This window comes from Colletotrichum acutatum (genome assembly GCF_030867785.1).
Source record: "Colletotrichum acutatum strain CBS 112980 chromosome Unknown BDZ83scaffold_28, whole genome shotgun sequence".
In the NCBI taxonomy this organism is placed as follows: Eukaryota; Fungi; Ascomycota; class Sordariomycetes; order Glomerellales; family Glomerellaceae; genus Colletotrichum; species Colletotrichum acutatum.
The window spans coordinates 313,029-330,202 of record NW_026849022.1 but is presented as its reverse complement, the minus strand read 5'-3'; the positions used below and the strand labels follow the sequence as shown (position 1 = coordinate 330,202).

The 17,174-nt window shown below is 53.3% G+C and overlaps 5 protein-coding genes across 5 annotated transcripts; 3 read left to right on the top strand and 2 right to left on the bottom strand.

Annotated features, from left to right (window-relative positions):
* Positions 1–44: 44 nt before the first annotated feature.
* BDZ83DRAFT_232997 (translationally-controlled tumor protein) lies at positions 45–1,614 on the bottom strand. Its single transcript, XM_060501821.1, has 5 exons — positions 1,167–1,614; positions 865–976; positions 600–737; positions 364–526; positions 45–296 (listed from the first exon to the last, which is right to left on the bottom strand). Exons 1-5 carry the CDS (start codon positions 1,179–1,181, stop codon positions 212–214), a joined length of 513 nt encoding a protein of 170 aa, XP_060367031.1. The 5' UTR covers positions 1,182–1,614; the 3' UTR covers positions 45–211.
* A 1,934-nt stretch (positions 1,615–3,548) lies between these two features.
* On the top strand, positions 3,549–4,758 carry BDZ83DRAFT_750470 (fatty acid hydroxylase superfamily protein; the record flags this gene model as incomplete). The annotated part of the gene is made up of 2 exons (XM_060513922.1): positions 3,549–4,230; positions 4,349–4,758. The coding sequence occupies 2 exons, from the start codon at positions 3,549–3,551 to the stop codon at positions 4,756–4,758; spliced, it is 1,092 nt and encodes a 363-aa protein (XP_060367030.1).
* A 478-nt stretch (positions 4,759–5,236) lies between these two features.
* On the bottom strand, positions 5,237–7,097 carry BDZ83DRAFT_232964 (uncharacterized protein). Its single transcript, XM_060501819.1, has 2 exons — positions 6,839–7,097; positions 5,237–6,391 (listed from the first exon to the last, which is right to left on the bottom strand). The coding sequence occupies exons 1-2, from the start codon at positions 6,928–6,930 to the stop codon at positions 5,716–5,718; spliced, it is 768 nt and encodes a 255-aa protein (XP_060367029.1). The 5' UTR covers positions 6,931–7,097; the 3' UTR covers positions 5,237–5,715.
* Positions 7,098–10,491: 3,394 nt separating this feature from the next.
* On the top strand, positions 10,492–11,838 carry BDZ83DRAFT_650046 (uncharacterized protein; the record flags this gene model as incomplete). The annotated part of the gene is made up of 2 exons (XM_060510340.1): positions 10,492–10,519; positions 10,937–11,838. 2 exons carry the CDS (start codon positions 10,492–10,494, stop codon positions 11,836–11,838), a joined length of 930 nt encoding a protein of 309 aa, XP_060367028.1.
* A 1,336-nt stretch (positions 11,839–13,174) lies between these two features.
* On the top strand, positions 13,175–14,482 carry BDZ83DRAFT_718155 (uncharacterized protein; the record flags this gene model as incomplete). Its single annotated transcript, XM_060512033.1, has 2 exons — positions 13,175–13,315; positions 13,370–14,482. 2 exons carry the CDS (start codon positions 13,175–13,177, stop codon positions 14,480–14,482), a joined length of 1,254 nt encoding a protein of 417 aa, XP_060367027.1.
* Positions 14,483–17,174: the final 2,692 nt, after the last annotated feature.

Genomic DNA, 17,174 nt, shown 5'->3' with positions numbered 1-17,174 from the left:
TGATCATAAGCACGGCCGAAGCCGGGTGTGCAGTTTTTATTTTTTTGCTTGCTACGGGGGCTTTTGAAGGGATATATGCCAAAGCAGATGGGTGGTACGCTATAGCAAAGGTGATTTTCTTGTAAGACGTCAAATTATTCAGTCTCCAGAAGAAACACCGATAAAATCTCGAGAAAAAACAACAGGGAAAGAACTAATTCCGTGTCGAGATTTAAACCTTCATGCCCTCGAGACCGTGCTGCCAGACGATGATGTAGGGGGTGACACCATCCTCACGGTAGTTGAGGAGGACGACCCTGTCCACAGGTTAGCATCATTTGGGCGGGTTTATCGAGGGGGGTCCTTTGGGAGGATTTTGCTTACATTCCATCGGGGTTCATCGACTCGCCAGTGTAGAACTCGAAGTCCTTGAAGTTGGGAAGGAGGGTCTCCTTGACGTACTTCTGGGCACCCTTCTCGAAGGCGGTGATCTTCTCGGCGGGGGCGTTCTTCTCCTGAAGAGCAGTCTTGACAGCCTTCATGTAGCCTAATTGCGAAGCTTGTCAGTATGCTAATTACGCCTTTCCTGATGCATGATGAGAGGATGTGATTTCACGCACCCTTGAGGTAGCCGAGGAAGCTCTTCTTGTCGAACTGGGTGGACTGAAGGCGGAAAGAGTGGACAATGTTGTTGACCTTCACCTCGGCATCCTCAGTACCCTCGTCAGCCTCCTCGGCGGAGGCGTTGGCGCCGGTGTCTGTGTGCAAGTCGCTTCTGTCAGAATGTTTGTTCTCTTCTTTTTTATATATCGATAGGTTTGGGAAGCGCGCGGGGTAAGCGCCCAGCGGGGAGGGGTGGTGTGGGCGGATGGGTGGTTCACGAACCGACGGTGACGGCGCCCTCGGTGATCATGGCGCAGTCGGCCTCGAAGACAATGCCATCGATGTCCTTGAGGTCGTAGGAGTCCGAGATGATCTCGTCTCCGGTAATGATGTCCTGTGTCGCGGTTGTTCGGTCAGCACATTGATAATGATCCCCATCTTAAAAACATCAACATTTTTTTCAACTCCCCCGCCGTCCAATGGCGGGGGATTTCCGAAGGAGGGGTAAAAACAGCTATGCCTGGCAGCACAAGCCGTCCATCGTCCTCGAGAGAAGTGATCTGGCAATGACAAAATAGACGTACCTTGTAGATAATCATCTTGGCGGTTTGTCTGAGGTGTCGAGGAGGTGAGGTATTGGCGAGACGGAAAGTTCGTTGTCTGGGTCTGGAGGAGTAGGAGGAACGAGCAGAAAGGAGGGGGGTCGCTTTTGAAGGGCGAAAAGTGTTCGCAAAATTGGCAAGTGGGAGGGACTGTGTTTGGTGGGGTTTTCCGAGCTAGTCTTGATTTGGGGTAGCGGCAAAAAAGCCAGGCGGGTTCCTGTATCCGTACTCATAGGCTGTTAGCGTTCGAGCCGTTACTTCAAGCCAAATCCCTAACAACGTGGCGGGTTGCCCGAAGGGCGAGAACATTGAAGGTGCGGGACGTGGGACCAGAGCCTGAAAAGATATCAATCCGATGAGGTTCGCCTTTCAAGGTATCCTGCGACAGTAACTTATTTTGCTGGCCATTTTAAATCCGTATCTCATCATCCAAGTGAAGAAAAACTGAAGCAATCCTTTAAACTGGGCTTCAGATGCAATGAGCATTTTCAAGCCTGTGGCATTTTTCTCGGCCAAGACGCGATAACCCGGAGCATGTGGTGTTGATTTTGGCGAGGTGAACTGGGTGTCTTACCTAAGCCGTGGATGGAATTGAGCCCTTGACGGCGCCGCTGCCGCTGAAGGGCCTTTTACGATACCCACCGCAGGTCGTGGCTTAATGGGATTGAAGCTGGGATAGCCTCAACTACGTTCTGCGGCTGGTTGAGAGCGGTGAGCCCAGCCCAGACTCACGCCAACCAGGTCTTCCGGGTCACATGAACACGCCTGACGTGTAACATCGTCTGGTGTTTTGTAAAGAGCCCGACACATGGGTTGGGAGTGGGATGGCATTCATGATCAAGGACCGCCCTTGAGACAAAACAATGAAGTTGATCCTCCTTTGTCAGCACACCTCGTCACCCCTCATCATCCTCCCATTCTTCACTCGTCCTTCTTGTTGTTTTGGTCTCACTGATAGGCCTCCTGTACTGTCGTTGGATCATCTGAAAAAAGGGGCGCTTATTCGAGTCCATAGTGGGCGCATCATGCTCGTGAAATTGCCTTGCGGTTTACCTAAGCCCCCTCTCTTAGAGACAACACCATCTGGCGCTTGGCATTCGATCGCATCGCGGTAACACGGGCTTACTTAAGCTACCGAAGCGTCCGCGTATTTACGGCATCGACAGGGGAGGGCCCGGTGGCCTGACACGGCAGCGTAGCAAGCCGCACATGGTTAAAGAGGTGATGACAGCATGGGCAAGCCCGCAAAGCCCGCCGCAATTTACGCGAGCAAATCCGTGACGGGTACTCGAGCTAAGTCCGTCCGTGATGAAAAGAGTTTGAATTGCAGGCCCACGAAGAAGATTTGATCCAAGAGAGGCATCGCGTTGACGTGTTGTTGACGATTCACTATCCGGATACCGCGGCCGTGGGTTTGGACCATTTCGACAATGGAAGTTTGACACGACAGACCAGGTCGAAAGGCCGAGGAGACAAGTGAACAGTTGTGGTTCGATCTGTGGCAAAAGCCGGGAGACGGTCGAAAGGCGAGAGGCCCGCGCCTTTTTACAAGCGAGATTGATAAAAGCGCATCATTCCTGGGCCTGGGAACCTGGCGCGGCGACGCCTGCGTAAGGATACCTACCTTAGTACCTACAGTACGGATATTTGCAAGAGATCTACTACTGCGTGCTCCGTAGAGGGAGAAAAAATTGCCCCGACGTCGCCGCTAATCAGACTCAACTGGGTATCCGTACAATCCACAGACCAAAGGTACCCAGATAAACTCCATTTGTACCTACTATCAGGCGCATTGAAGCACCGCATGCACCGGGCGCGCAAGTCACTCGGGTCAGCGAATACTTGCAACTTTTTGGGCGCATTGCGAACAAGGGCCAATGCTAGCCCAAGCTAGTGAAACCTCGAACCAACTCGCCACCAGTCTCACTCTCCCGACGTCCTCTCACTCACTACCGCCCTACTACGCATACTACTAATTACAATTCGCCCTGCTGCTGCTGCTGCTGCTGCTGCTCTGCTCCGTCTCAGCCCTGTGCTTCGCTCTTTGCTTTGACATCCTCCACCCTCCCACCATCCACCCACCCACCTGGCACAGGCAACCCCCAAGGATTGGCATCTCATATATCCAACTTCCGTCCGCTCCTTACAAACCGCCTCGCCCGCCACACGAACCCGTCACTCCCTATATTCTTCTTTTATCTTCGTTCCTCTGATTCTTCGCCTCGAGACGCACGCGAGCATACAATTCAATCCTCCTCTGACCGACGCAATCGCTAATCCCACCACATCCGAACCGACCGAGCAAACGAGAGAAACCGCCGAACCCGAAAACCCGCCATGGTAAACGAAACCATCCCACCCACGATGGCGGCAAACTTCACGTCGACCGTCGGCGACCTCCCGCCTCTGCCGGAATACACCCTCAAGCCCTATGCCGACCTCATCCCCGGCCTGCCCGACGTCTATCTGCGCATCTTCCTGCCCATCGTCGTCTACTGGATCCTGTCCCTCTTCTTCCACGTCATTGACGTATACGATGTCTGGCCGCAGTACCGCCTGCACACCCCCGAGGAAATCACCAAGCGCAACCACGTTTCCCGCTACGAGGTCGCCCGCGACGTCCTCCTCCAGCAGCTCATCCAGGTCGGCATGTCCGTCTTCCTCGAGTACATTGACGAGGAGCAATTCACCGGCAAGGAGAACTATGACGTCGCCGTCTGGGCCACCCGTGTCCGCGTCGCCCAGCGCGCCCTGCCCACCATCCTCGGCCTGCTCGGCCTCAACGCCGCTTCCCTCGCAAAGAACATGTCCGCCACGCACCCCTTCATTGCCGGTGCGCTCGCCGGCGGTCACTACCCCTTCCTCACCACCGAGCTCGACGGGTCGCACGCCGTCGTCCCCGTCTTCGCCGCCTGGGAACTGCTGGTCGCAAAGGCAATCTATTGGCTTGTCATTCCCGGATTCCAGCTCTTCGCCGCCATTTCTATCCTGGACACATGGCAGTACTTCCTCCACCGTCTCATGCACGTAAACAAGTGGATGTACAGTGAGTTATGACCCAATCCCTCCCCCCGACCTCTCGGGACTCCGACTCGGCCGAATGGCCTCCGGGGTAGTTCGGCGCAAAGGTGGCAAACAGCTCAACTAACACAACAACCTCCCAGCGACATTCCACTCGAGACACCACCGTCTCTACGTCCCCTACGCCTACGGTGCCCTCTACAACCACCCGTTCGAGGGCTTTCTCCTCGACACCCTCGGCGCGGGCATCGGCTTCCTCCTCACCGGCATGAGCGCGAGGCAGGGACTGCTGTTCTTCTGCCTGTCCACCGTCAAGACCGTCGACGACCACTGCGGCTACGCGCTGCCCTGGGACCCCCTCCAGCATATTACGAGCAACAACGCCGCCTACCACGACATCCACCACCAGACGTGGGGCATCAAGACCAACTTCTCTCAGCCCTTCTTCATCTTCTGGGACCGCGCTCTCGACACGCGGTACAAGGGTGACAGGCAAAACCGGTTGCTGGCCTCAAAGGGCAAGGCAGCGGCAGTGGCGGCCAAGTCTGAATAAAGGGTCGCTCGGCGATACGAAATCACAACAAACAAAAGACATAATACAAACTTGCTCCCCTTTTTTCGATTCTGTAAAACAACCCAGCTTGCCCCGATACCACAACGCCAAAACAATCAGAAAGAGAAAATAAAGAAAAAAGTCGAGACCGGTTTCTGGATTCGCACATACAAATCGTGGGGAGGAAAAGCCTGGTACTCGCAAGCAGTAACACAACAAACCACCACTTTATACAATTAACTACAATTAGGGAAAGCATTGGGAATGAGGCGTTTCTTTTTTTTTCAAATCATGTCGAAACAATGGCACACGTTCGATTAAAGGGGCGAGGAGCCGGTCGTCCTGTTTTGGTGTCTTTTTTCTGTTTCAAGTATTGTGACCAACGAAGAGAAAGACTGGCCTGGGAAATTGTATTCTTTTTTTTTTGTTCTTCTTAGCTGTACACACACTCGCAAGCATACGAGTTTACTTTTGACCCCCCTTTTCTACCCTGGGCTCACCGCTGAACATCCATTGAGATGTTGTTGGGCCGAATGCCTCTCAAAGGCTGATTCGCTATCGGGGAAGGAAGAGGACCAACCGGAGGAGGAGGGAGAGGAAGAGGAAGAGGAGCGGAGGGGCAAGAGGAGGAAAACAAAGAAGATGACCCGCTTACAACTACATTGACTAATGGAAAGATTATAATAATTCCTTACACTCGTTCTTGGGGGGGTTAGATCATGAATCCCTGAGAATTTCTCAAGCGTGTACTCGGCAACTTTTGTTACTAGACGTAGTATACCTCTTGATAAGGGGACATATCCATACGCCATACTTCAGTTGAGTTGACAGTTCAGGAGTTGTATTTCTGTCCCCGGAGAGGCACACGGGAAAGAAGGTGGCCGCGGGATGTCTCCTGGCGTTTAAAGTCATTACGAGGATACCCATCCTCCTCTTGTATACCTTAGGTAGGTACCCTCAACATGTAAGCAACGGCACCGCTTCTATATTTGTCGACGTGCGCCTCAAACACAGATGGAGCTGCAGATGGAACACAGGCACCTTGGGTGAGTAAGGTAAGCAGATGCAGGAAGTTGGAACTATTTGACATTTCGTACATATTACATATAACCCGCATGCATCAGCAAGACCAACAGCACCAGCAGCACCTTGCAGAATGCAGTCACAGAACAGGGGCCATCGACGTGTTTGTAGTTCATCGGAGTCGGGAGAAACATGTAACTTCCCAAGAAAGGGGTTCGGTTCTCGGTCGTCCGAACGCTTGGGGCACATCTTGTTTACCCGTTGTTTGCCTTGCATGGCTTGTCTCTGCTTGCTGCCCCTGATCTGACCGGATCTGTATCTTCCTGAGCGAGCGTGCAAATCCGCCCTGTTGATGGATTCATTCATCCATGGCACGAATACTCTCCACCAGTCTACGCTCACGTGAATTCCCAAGGGGGCGCAAAGTTCCAAACCACTCATAGACCCCAGAATTTTCATCCACGTCCTCCAGGGGAAGCAGGGTCCGTTGTAGACGACGGTCGAACGGGTATGATTGTGCCTTGAACACTCCATCCTTGGAGTGCCCGAGATGGAGCAGCCTTGAGTGGCGAGCAAGTTACCACAAGTAACGCCATAGCGGGCAGCTTCTCTTTTTTATATACATTCTTGTTACTAGTAATTCTGGCAACGAGGCGATGTAGCTCTTGGGATCTTTCACCCAAGGTAAGGTACCTCGCTGTACTTACTTACATGACGGGCCTCGAGATCAAAGGGGGGTCGCGGGTTCGAGCCGGCTTTCTTTCCTAACTTTTTTTTTCTCGACTTTTTTTTTTTTTAGAATGGACTGATGTTCCTCTCTGACCATAATGTTTAGTGAACATTGCTTCAAATCATGTGGCTCCTCGCCAAAATGCAACTCCATATCGTCCTACGATTACGACGGCTAACTTCGTACCTTGTTTTATGTGAAGAGTAGTCTCCCATTGCACCGCCACGTCTGGAATAGGGTCATCCGACAATCCGCTTCCTCCCGGTAACCTGGAAGGGTTCTTCCCGTTCGTGCAATGATATTTGGAAACAGAGTAGAATAACTTACAATAAATGGGATGCACGCACATACGCACATGCGCACACATTGAAACGGGCGGCGAACTGGAGACAGCAGACCGTGCCACGAAACAAAGCCATAGGAGGCACCCGGGAGACTATCTCTCCCACTCACTCGACACTCGAACCCAGCGCGCGTTTGGAAACAACCAGGCTTTTTGTCATGATCACAACGGCCTCCGTGCTTTTCCAGAGAGACAATCCCGAAGAATGGCGAGTGGAGGGAGGCCTCATTGAGGGCAGGTCGAGCCTGATTGTTTGATTGATTTGACACTTGACAAGTTCGGGGACGCGGAGTTCGAACGGGGCCAGGAGCTCGGGGAGTCGGCGCCGCAGGCTGGATGGATATCGTGGGGAAGGATGCTGATCTTTCGAGTTGGGCTCACTCACACTTTGCCGCAATAGTCGGAACGGAACTAGCCGTGCTTGTTACTCGCTGCTTGCCTCAGGTGAGCAATTACGAAATAACATCTGGCGTCGAGTATGGCTGCAAGTGGCATTGTCCCGTACCACGCAATAGCATTTCCACGGCTGCGAGGTCGACACACAACTGGGCTTCTTCGAGCCACAATTGGAAGTTCAAGTTGGGGCACTAAGGGTCGGGAAGTTTGAGTTAATTGTGTCCCACTCCTGAAAACCAACGGCCACAGCATTGCTCCGGCGTTGCTTTTCTTGAGACATCCCACCGTAGTGTGGGCACTCTCGTGATATTGAATGTCTTACAACACACTCGTTCAGGAGAACCAGGAGATTGGGTGTGAACAGGGGTTCATTCCACTCTGGCATTGGGTTGGACCCTTAACGGCTATTGGCTTCCAGACGTTACCTCGAGAGAGGCACGACAGCCAATGAACAGTTCGGCACACGACGGCCCCCGGAGTTCTTAGTTTTTCGACTGCGACGCTGTGCCTCAGCCAGGACCTATGTGGCAAGCTTCAGTCTTCAGACATGACAGTTCGTTTGAGTCGGGGAGAAGCTTAGACAATCAGCGGGTGATGGGTCTGGAGGAGTTGAATGCAGTACAGACGAACTGAGGACGGCGACAAACATGTTTCCTGCGACGTGGATAGAATGGATCCGAGTCGTGAAAAAAAGAAAAAATACTAAAGCACCAGGCTGTGTGGCCGCGCGCACAGTCGGTTTCTACCGCTTTGTTTGAGAATTGCAAAACAAAGGTAGCTGTCGAGTCAAGTTGAGACGAGTATGGAGTCGGCCGTAACCGTTAAGCTAGGACCATGGAAACCTTGCAGTCGTTGCAGAGCGCGGAACCGAGGGGAGGGAGGATGCAGTCTGCCGGCCGAGTGTGCTATTCCCTAACACCGATTACGAAGTCGTCGCTCAAACCGATATTAGAGTTATTGGGCAACCACAACTGTTTGAGGCATCGCCGACTCTGCACAGGACAAGTCGGCGGCGGTCTGGGAGTCGCTCATCACGAGGTCTCGACTCGGCGTCGCGTCGCATGAAGAAAGCATACGAGCGTAAGTCGTGGTGGGTAGTCGTGCCCAAGCCTTTGACGCCAGCTCAGATATATCGAGTTGCAAAAGAGCACGACTCCAAGACGCAAACAGGTAGATTGTGCGGCACCGCGGGCATCCGGTACGTGACATTGAGGTAGCCAAGTCGTCTCGATCCATCTTGAAAGAGCTGCTGCCGCCCCGTGTGATGCAACCATTGCATTTGATGCCGTCCTCTAGCCAACGGCTAGATGATGCGCCATTCGAGTATGACCAAAGTATCCCGTTCCACCGGTACCAGAGGCGACGCTAGATCTGTGGCAGGAGGCACAAAACGCGAAGCTATGCCATGTCAACGCTGTGGAGAGATGAGGAAGCGTTTGCCTTTACAGGTCTGCTAATGGCCGCGAAGAAGAGATGCACAACACCACAAAGGAATTGATGCAGGGTTTCTGCATCTAGTTCCTTGCGCTAGTGCCCTCCGGTGGCTGCAGCTACCACCCCACAGCGGAGACATACCGCATTCAATGGCTTGAACGCCTGCCACGATCCGGTCTATGGTATCGTCAGTGGTGGAGTGGATAGTGATGTTCCGTTGACGGACTCCAGTTCGGCGCAGGTCCGATCTGGATTGGCGGGTTCCCGATTCATCTCGATGGTCGAGAACTGATAGCCATACCCGTTGAACTAGCACGAGTGAATTCAGCTGCGACGGAAGCGACTAGGGCCGGGAACGCCAGCAAGCTATTGGCACCAAGCCGCAGGATGCTACCTGTAAGCCGGTCATCTGTGAGAGAGTGAGACATTGGCGGTCAAAGGCAGCTGGACTCGGATGGGAATGGCGATTGCGACGGAACCAGTCGGCCGTGATTTACATATCTTGATGGACGGTAATCGAGGTATGACGCCCAATGGGACCCTGCATCGGGGCAACGGACAATGCGGTCTCCTGAGTTGCTGCGTTGCTGCGTGTCCGGGTTGAGGTGGTATTGGCCCCTTGGGGATCATGCCTAGACTGTTGCCAACTTGGATCAAATCAATAAGGCTGGTTAGCTGGGGGCTGCCACGTCGGCGATGCTACAAGAGAAACGGCCTGACGATAAGGCCCGGGAGACGATTGAATGACAGGCACGTCACCAGGAAGAATCATGGTCGGGGGCATCATGTGAGGTTTGCTTTTCATGCTGAAATGCAGCACGGATGTCGCGGAGATTCCACGACGGCGTGCTGCTGTGTTTGTACTTAGTGGTGTATCGCGTGCTGTGCTGTGGAGTGAGGTCACTGGTGAAATTGGCAGTGTAGGAGTCAGGTGGGCTTCGTCTAATGTCGTTGAAGGTACATCTGGGGTCGGGAAGCATTGGTAATGAAACCAGGTATTGGCTGGGGTACACCGTACACCGTACCTACACCATGCGGATACAGCCAATTTGATCGATCGAGGTGTGCCGCCTGGGTGCCGTGCATGCTGACGAATGTGCAGTGTTTGATCACCCGCGGCACTGCTGCCAGCATCATCTTGAATGTCTGATTTGTGCTTTTCAGTACGGAGTATAGCATATATCAAGTCGGATAACGGCAGGTTGTGACGGGCGACGAACAGGGAGGGCGCGGTCTTCGAGTCTTGGGTGAAGAGGCCGACGGAAGTCGGCGTGGGGCTTCTTTGCCGTCCATGGTACCGGGAGACCGAGACTGATTGGCTCCGGGGCTGACACGGTTCACCCGCTGAGCGTTGTTGTGGAAGGAGAGGACTGGGTGGTGACTACGCAGTGTGACGAGTGGTGTGCTCGGGGAATAGACACGGGGGATTTGAGAGGAAGGAATACACGAAACACACACCCAAACTGGCATCACCATCGTCGTGCTGTACCTGCCTTCTTCCTCGTAGAGTGGAGGTAGAAGGAAGGTGTGCCTGCCACCACACCTACCGGTACTTCTTGTACGTGCTTACTACCTGGGTAAGTAGACTTTACAGGATGAGTGACGTTCCGCGATAGTTGTTTCTCAAAGGGGAAGATGAATGCGCCAAATGAGACAGGAACGGATGATCCTGTTCTTTCCGTTTTCCCGTCTGCTTGTCACAGCCGACATTTTGAGGCAAGAAAGGCGCACGCAAGGTGCTTCGCTCTGACGGTTTCCAGGCTGCATCCTGCAGGTACAGAACGGTGTCTGTCACACGCACAAGCACATGCACAAATCATCACCTATCCAGGTAAGTAAGTACCCTTACCTACTGCGTGCAAGGTACCTTACACAGAGCTCCCTTCTCTGACCTTTGGGAGCCGTCAGCCGTCTCAAATGCAAATGGCTTGGCCATCTTTCGGCCGCCTCAAGTCTCGAGTCTCGAATTCACCTTGCCCTGTCACCTTGTGCCGCAAATAGAGAGATACAAAGATACCTAAACAAAACACCTGGCTACGCCACGAAATCAACAGCCAACCGCCGTCTTTCTCTGCTTGCGGTCCTGAGACGGTCCCAACGTCACCTTGATCAAATCGACCTCCAGGGCTCCAGTCTTCAGGGCTCCAGTCAAAAAGTCACCTTCAAGGTTGTTTCCTCGCAGCTTTCTAGCCAATCCCCACTGCACGGTACCTTACAATAACGGACCTTAATTAAAGAACATCGTCCAATAGATCCTCCCGCACGGCAACGTCCCCCTGCTCCTGCACCCGGCACTCAACCTCGAACAAGGAGTCAAGCTCAACCCACATGGCCTGTCGAGCCTTTGCTAGCCCTGGCCATAGTAGCCCGCTGCATGAACTTACCAAGTACTCCGTCCCTACTGCGCATCACTCCACGGATACTCGCCTTTGCTCTTCAGGCCTCGGGCTTCAGCAGTTTCTGCCACACTACCAACTGCGTCAGGAAAGGCCCGTCTGCTTTGCCGTACAAGGTTGGAAAGCCACAATTCTCCCGCCTACGTCGCCCAACGCTGCTGTCGCCGCCTCATCTCTTCCTAATCTGGTCCAACTACCTTCACCATCGACGCCTCCTCCGACTGGGGCCTCGCGCGGGTCCTACGGAATTACCAGAGGCAGAAGGGGGCTTGCGGACGCTCAAAGCGTCGCCAGATCGAGTACAAGGACCATTCGGTAATCCACAAGAGCCCACCACGCCTCTCCTTCAGCTCTTGTCTTTCGCTAGTGCCCGTCGAGGGGCCCTTCAAATAGACTGGGAGACCCTGGCTTGGCTCTCGCTCTTCCACTGGTCAGACCGGCCTGCAGAGCATCTCTGCTACCACCGTCTAATTATTCTCTCACCCGCGCTACTGCTTCAGCTTGCAAAATCCTGGGTCCAACTCCGTCCAAGGCTCGCGAGACGTGCCCCCGTTTCCGTCCGAGGTTCATATTTATTACAGAGCAACCTCGAAAGAAACTTCCTCGACGACTATCCCATACCTGTCCATACACCGTACACCGTACACCGTACTCCGTCATCCTCCCACAAACCGGTCCTCCAAAGGCTCCAAACCCAACCACCAGTCCACCACCAACCTACTCGAGACGGGGTACCTGGCGACCATCTCAACCTCTAACACCCCATCTGGACATTTACAATTCCTCCGTTACCTCGCCTGTTTCCAAACCTAGAAACCGTACCTGCTTTGCCGTCTTTGCTCTGCATGCCCAGGGCCCGCCCGCTTGTTTCTCTAAGCGCTCGCCAGTCAGCAATCGACTTCGCCCTTCCAGATCACCAACACGGCGCTTCCACGCACATCCAGTCCCCTCTATTGGCCACCCACCCTGTCCCTCAATTTCAAATCTGCCTCGCCTGTCATCAACCCGGTGCTGCTCTGCGTCTATCCAGACAGAATGGGACTGCTCCTGGCGTTTCATTGATATCGAATTAGACTGTGGTATCCCAACCAACGCCGGCCAAGTCGACTTACACCACGCCGGCCGGGCCAACGTGCAGATCCAAGCCTCCCCAGCTTTACCCGTACCAACAGACGCGGCGCAGCGGGACAAACATTCCATTAATTGAGACTTACACCCCGCGACCCTATTTGATTCGGGCTTCCGCCTTTTTTCTAGCTTCCCATCATGGACCCTACAACGACACTCTTTACGTTCATGCTGTGAGTCGTTTTTATTTAATTCTTTGGAATCTCGCTTTCGTTTTCTTCTCCCGTTCGCTGGTCGAAACTTTGGCGTCGCTTTCGCTCCAAATCCAACAAGATCGATCGTCCTCTCGTTCGAACTCGCATAATTGTATGTCTGGCCAATAGCCTCGATCCCCTCGTCCCATCACGCCTTATACATGACTCCTGCACAATTCCAAGTACGGCCGAGTGAAGCACAAGGCCTGCGAAAGTTCGCTGCCTCTCCTCATTTAGCATTCACACACATCTCTTCGGTTTCCCCAAAGGGTCGGGGAAAGCATTCGGGGACCGGCGCCGAAGGTTGTTTGCTTCTGCTTAACCGTCTGCTTGGGCTCATGTTTCGAACATTGTCGGACGGAAAAGTTTATATCGGGTTATGCTATGCCCTACCTCCCCGGCCCTGGCCTGCGCCCGTTCCTCCCCTCACACCTTCTCACCTGCCATTACCAGCTTCTCAGCGGCAACCTTCCGAGAACTCCGTCAAACACTTTGCAAAGCCAAAAAATCGTCGCCGACGGTGATCGGCACCTCGTCCGCTCCTGGGTGGGGGACAGGGGACCAGGTCTGATGCTCGGCGCAAGCCCAGTTGCTGGTGTCTTGGCTTTGGCATCATGCTTCACACCTTCTCACTTGCTCTTGATATATATCACCAGAAGCAGCCCCTCTGTTCCGTTTTTGCTGACCATCACGACTATGTAGTCAGACTCATCCGACTGTAAGATCAGTACACTTGGTCGGCTCTTGGGACAACTTTACCAAACCATACACCATGGAACGAGATATTCGACGAGACCGTGGCCAATGGCGCGGGTGCCACACATTCAAGGACATTGTTCTGGACGACGACTTGGGTGCGAGGGACACGAAGCGCAACGGCGGCCTGAAGATGGGAAACACCTACTACTACTATGTACGTTGTTTGGCGAGGCGAAGCCAGGTTGATCCGGGCACTAACACGTCTTAGTATGAGATTGACGGAACTCAAGAGTCGCACAACCCGGCGCTACCTACCACCACTAACTGCCCCTATCTTCCCGGACAGACTGTCAACACTCTGGACGTTCCTTACGAAGTGGCAGAGAGGAAGCGAAGCGCATCGTTGGGTTCGCTCCGCCCTGGTGAACAGAAGACCATGAACCCCGAAGACAAGTTCATCACGCCTCGGCCGCCGCCACCAGTGCCTGGCGGTCAAATTCGAAGACTGGGCTCTGCACCGGCCGCACAACCTACCAGATCCATTTCTCGTGCCGGCTCTACCTCCCCGCCACCATCATGGCGTCGCATGTTCAACAGGAAGCCGTCCACCAGCCGGCTTGCTGAGCGTGGTCGCCAACCCGACGATGAGGACCGCCCTCTCTCACCGTACTCTGGATCTTCTTCAGATGACAACAGAAGCGGTTCATCTGAGGGAAGCCGAACTCGCGATCTTTCTCCAGAGTCCCTGAGACGGTTCCTCTCCGATGAGAACCCCTTCTCCAGCGCTTCTTCTAGCGCATACGGGCGCCCGCCTGTTGTTATCCCCGACGACATTGCCGAGGAGGGAGACGATGATGAGAACTTTGCCAACTCGGCCTACGAGGTCAACCCCTACACGACTAGCCTGTCACCACCGCCCTTTAAACGTTCTCACTCCGACAGCACCCTGCCGGTAGTGCACGCCCCGCGAGTTCTCACCCGCGAGAAGAAGTACTCGCCTCTCCCTCCCCTCCCCGTCAACAAGACGCTGAGAGACCTGGCGACGGTACCATCCGCCTCGCGCTTCTCATTTTCCTCTGACTCTAGCGTCGCCTCCTCCATTGGCCCCGTCTCTCCCGAGGATGATACACCATCCTTTTACGACTCTACCGAGGAGGATCGCTACTCCAACGAGAGCGACGCCAATTTTGTTCAGCCCCTGTCTCTTCCCAGCACGAGGAAGCCGTCTCTGGAGCAGAACTACAGCTTGCCCCGGGCTCCCGGTATCAAGGTCCATCCTGGTGTCCACACCATGGTTGCTGCCCCTGCAGACAACGGCCTCGACGACTTGGTCAACGAGATGGGCTGGATGGTTGATGTCATCCGCGGCAAGGGCATCTAAACAGAAATTTACTACGCAGGTTACACTACACGGTGACTCTGCACTACCGTCGTATATATCGATGGCGAAGCACACAATCAAAGCCACCTAGACGGATTACATATCAGGTTATACAAAAAGGCGACATCGCATCAGCCTTCCCAACTGGGGCTCAGGGCTGATCAGCTCGAATTCACACAAAGGAATCGGATTTTGGACGGAGTACTGGACGAGATATACCCTTTCCTTCCCCTTCTACAGCTACTACCACTCATGGCTTTCATGCCAACGGCGTTTTATGGAGTGGACATTTTGAGGAACTCTGGGGGCGAATGGAACGGAAATCACACAAAGGAAAAGACGGAAATGGGAAACGGCGCAAATGTGGTACAACATTACCAAGGTGTTTGGTGTATCTGGGTCGGATTTGTCGTGGCTGCATTGAGCAAGCTTCATTGATGGGAAATGGTTACTCATGCAAACTAGCGTTGCCAGTCTAGGAGGAACGAAGAGATCGTGATAGATGGGCCTGAATGAAACATCTGCAATGACTCAAGAAGCTTGAAACTGCCTCCTCCCCCCATATGCCAAGTGACAGAAGTCGTTTGTCGAATCCCAACATCCCGGGTTACCGCCGGCTGTTAAATTGCGGCGTGGGGTCACTGACCTTTTCAGCCCCCCAGGAAAAGCAAGCAAACTTGGCTCTTTTCGAGGCTCTGGCTCAATAAGCTTCTTTTTGCTGCTTGCGTGCCTTACGAAGAGTGACTCGACCATCTGTGCACCCGGTTGGGTTTCGAAGGGTTCAGAGTCGTGGACGGTGGAAGTTGCTGCGAGGCTCGGCCGAGGCCTCGTACGAGCTGGATGGGGCACCATGGCGATTGGTCGAGAGGTGAGTGTGTATGTGTGTGCCTGAATAGTAGTCTGTACGTGTGTGTGTGCCTGGTTATTAGTGTATGGGTGGGTGGGTGAAGGTTGTTTGTTGTATGGGCAAACTCAAGAGTTGAGCAAGAGTAAGCGAGGGAAAATAAAATGCTTAGCATGAGCAGTTAAGCCTAGTGGGAGAAACTCCCAGTTCTCAATGAGAGCCATCCAAAAGGGGAAATATGTTCATCAACCATGAAAGAAGCTTAGCCATGCAGGTCATTTGGTTTTTCCCTCTTCTTGGGATAAGGTACGGCGACGGCGGTATGGGAGGAGGGGAGAGGATGACGACGATGTGTAAGTGGTCGGACTGGGTTCCCGACGGGCGTTTCCCCCCCCCTTTTCCCTTCTTTCTCTTCAAGACCTACATTCTCTCTATTATTTTTCACGATGTTTACTTTGGGCCAGCGGCCGTAGTTTGGAGCTTGGGATACGGAAGCCTTCTTCATGACTTTTACTGGCTAGTTGAAAGTTGTGATTTAGTATTGCCAGTTAATTTTTCATTATTGATTGGATCCCCACGATCTCAATCATGAATTTTGGTTTGCAGTTTTTGTGTTTCTGTCGTTTTCATCTTGAAAGCTTTTGAATATGGTATGTATTGTTCGCGTCGGCGAGCGTCGTCATGGTCCATCGTCATGGTCACCCTCTTCCCTAGGTAGTGTGATTTTCATCGTGCCCTACTTGCCGTGATTTCCCCGATCACGCCGGGGAAGAATGACGACATGTACTCAGATACGATGGTCCGTCCCCTCTTGTGTGTCTCTTCATGATGGCGTTTCAACACGTGTGTGTTCAAGGGGACTTACCGGTAAGAGAGGAGTGAGGAGTATGTTGAAGGGGCATGTAAGAAGGGGGGCCCGAAGGAGGAAGAAGCGGTTGAATTACGACCCTGTTCAACTCACGAGACCCCTCATATGGGCTCTCTCTGCGGTATGGCGTACCTCCTCAATGCACCCGCATATTGTTCGCCAAGTGATGTCAACGTCGGAACAGAAAAAGAGAATTGAGACGGGAGATTCGGGGAGATGCGAATATTTCAGCGAGGTATAGTGTGGGTGTTCCTATATTTGCGATCACCATCCTCATCCAGCCGAGTATCCAACTATACGTCCCACCCCAGCCAGGTACCCATCCAGGCACAAGGAGTCAAAATCTTGAATGGTTGATGGAAGGGGTTGTGTGGCCCGGTTGCTTATTCTTCATGCCCAATCGGCGACCAGTGGGATTACTGGCCGGGAGGTGGAGGGAAAGGGAAAGGCTCAGACGAGGGAAATAGTGGAGGGTCTTACTGAGACCGCAGCACCATGACCATGGGACGACGACATATTAGTGAGCGTAAAAGTTGATGGTGTGTGTATACGTACGTACGACTAGGAGAATTATAGAGAGGGGAGGGAGAGAGAGGTACGTAAGGCCAAGTACGACTACGGGGAACGAATGAAAACTTCGGATGATTGGAAGGGGAGAGACGGGAATCCGATATCGAACCCGAAAGCTTGGGATGGTTATGTGTATGGCATGGTAGGCTCAAGACAGAGTGAAGGTGGAGGTGAAGGGGTCGGATGGCCAGTGGAAGAAGGGTGAAGCATGCTTTGATGAGGCTCAACGTCGGATTTGCGGCTCCGTGTCAACAGCCTTACTTCCTGTGATGCTACTATTACTTCTTTGCTCGCGTAAACGGATATAGTGTGTCTGCGTGTGGAAGTTACGTAGATGGATTGTATGGGACGGCGTGGTGTACAGAATGCAACCACGTAACCTCGTCTCCTCCGTCCACCTATATCTCACG